Below are 782 nucleotides of genomic sequence, written 5' to 3'. Positions count from 1 at the left end.
GTAAGTGCCGGAGTGAGAAGAGGTTTCAAAATAACTAGAGCATGCTTACTTTTACCGCATGCCTTTGGTAAGCGCAGGAGTGAGAAGAGGTTTTAAATTAATTAGCGCCCCGGCGGCGGCAATTCAAGGAAATACGGTACATTCTTTTTAAATTTTAGCCCACACATTTTAGGTAGCACATAAGGATCGGAATCGCCTGAATTTTACTCGGAAAAAAAATCAGTGGTATCACAGATCAACATAAATCCAAGCATGATTTACCTTGTAAAAACTTGACAATTATGGCGTATTTTATTCAAAAGTACTTACTAAAGTGCTCCACTGGGATCCAATATCATCTTTAAAACCCTCTGAAATGAGCAGTGTTGACTTTTTAAAGGTAAACATGACATTTTATGTCTCGTTTGACCAAACAATTTGACTACAAGAAGAATATGTGTTATTTTGGTGATAATTAATACAAATTCCAAAAGTACCATAGGATGAAAGCTGGGTTGAAGGGGGCGGAGCTACAGTCAGGCATGTCAGCCAATCAATAAGCCGCGATGAATGTTTACAAATTTACATACAAAATAAATTAAAGACAATTTCCTCCGTGTCTGCAGTTTGACGGACAGCTGGTGACAGCAATTAAGCCACGCCCACTTCACTGGAGGAGAGTCAAGTTGTCACCAAGGACAAATCAGTTGTGGGCGTGGCCGACGGCTGAGGGATGGTTCCTTCCTCTGTGCGGCGTGTCGCACGCCCGGCCGGGTCAACAGGACGACGCGCTGATCTTGTCC

The 782-nt window shown here is 42.6% G+C and overlaps 1 protein-coding gene across 3 annotated transcripts in view; it reads right to left on the bottom strand.

Moving 5' to 3' along the window:
- Window positions 1–226: 226 nt before the first annotated feature.
- Window positions 227–782, bottom strand: part of radil (Ras association and DIL domains) — an 87710-nt gene continuing 87154 nt past the window's right edge. For 2 of the 3 annotated variants that reach the window (XM_061914120.1, XM_061914128.1), the window contains exon 21: window positions 227–782. This exon is cut by the window's right edge and continues 72 nt beyond it. In XM_061914120.1, the coding sequence (XP_061770104.1) occupies window positions 755–782 (28 nt within the window). In that variant the 3' untranslated portion in view covers window positions 227–754. The other variant, XM_061914138.1, reaches the window with a different exon arrangement.

Source organism: Nerophis ophidion, linkage group LG01 (assembly GCF_033978795.1).
Source record: "Nerophis ophidion isolate RoL-2023_Sa linkage group LG01, RoL_Noph_v1.0, whole genome shotgun sequence".
NCBI lineage: Eukaryota > Metazoa > Chordata > Actinopteri > Syngnathiformes > Syngnathidae > Nerophis > Nerophis ophidion.
The sequence above is the reverse complement of the archived record's forward strand: the minus strand, read 5'-3'. Positions and strand labels throughout refer to the sequence as shown.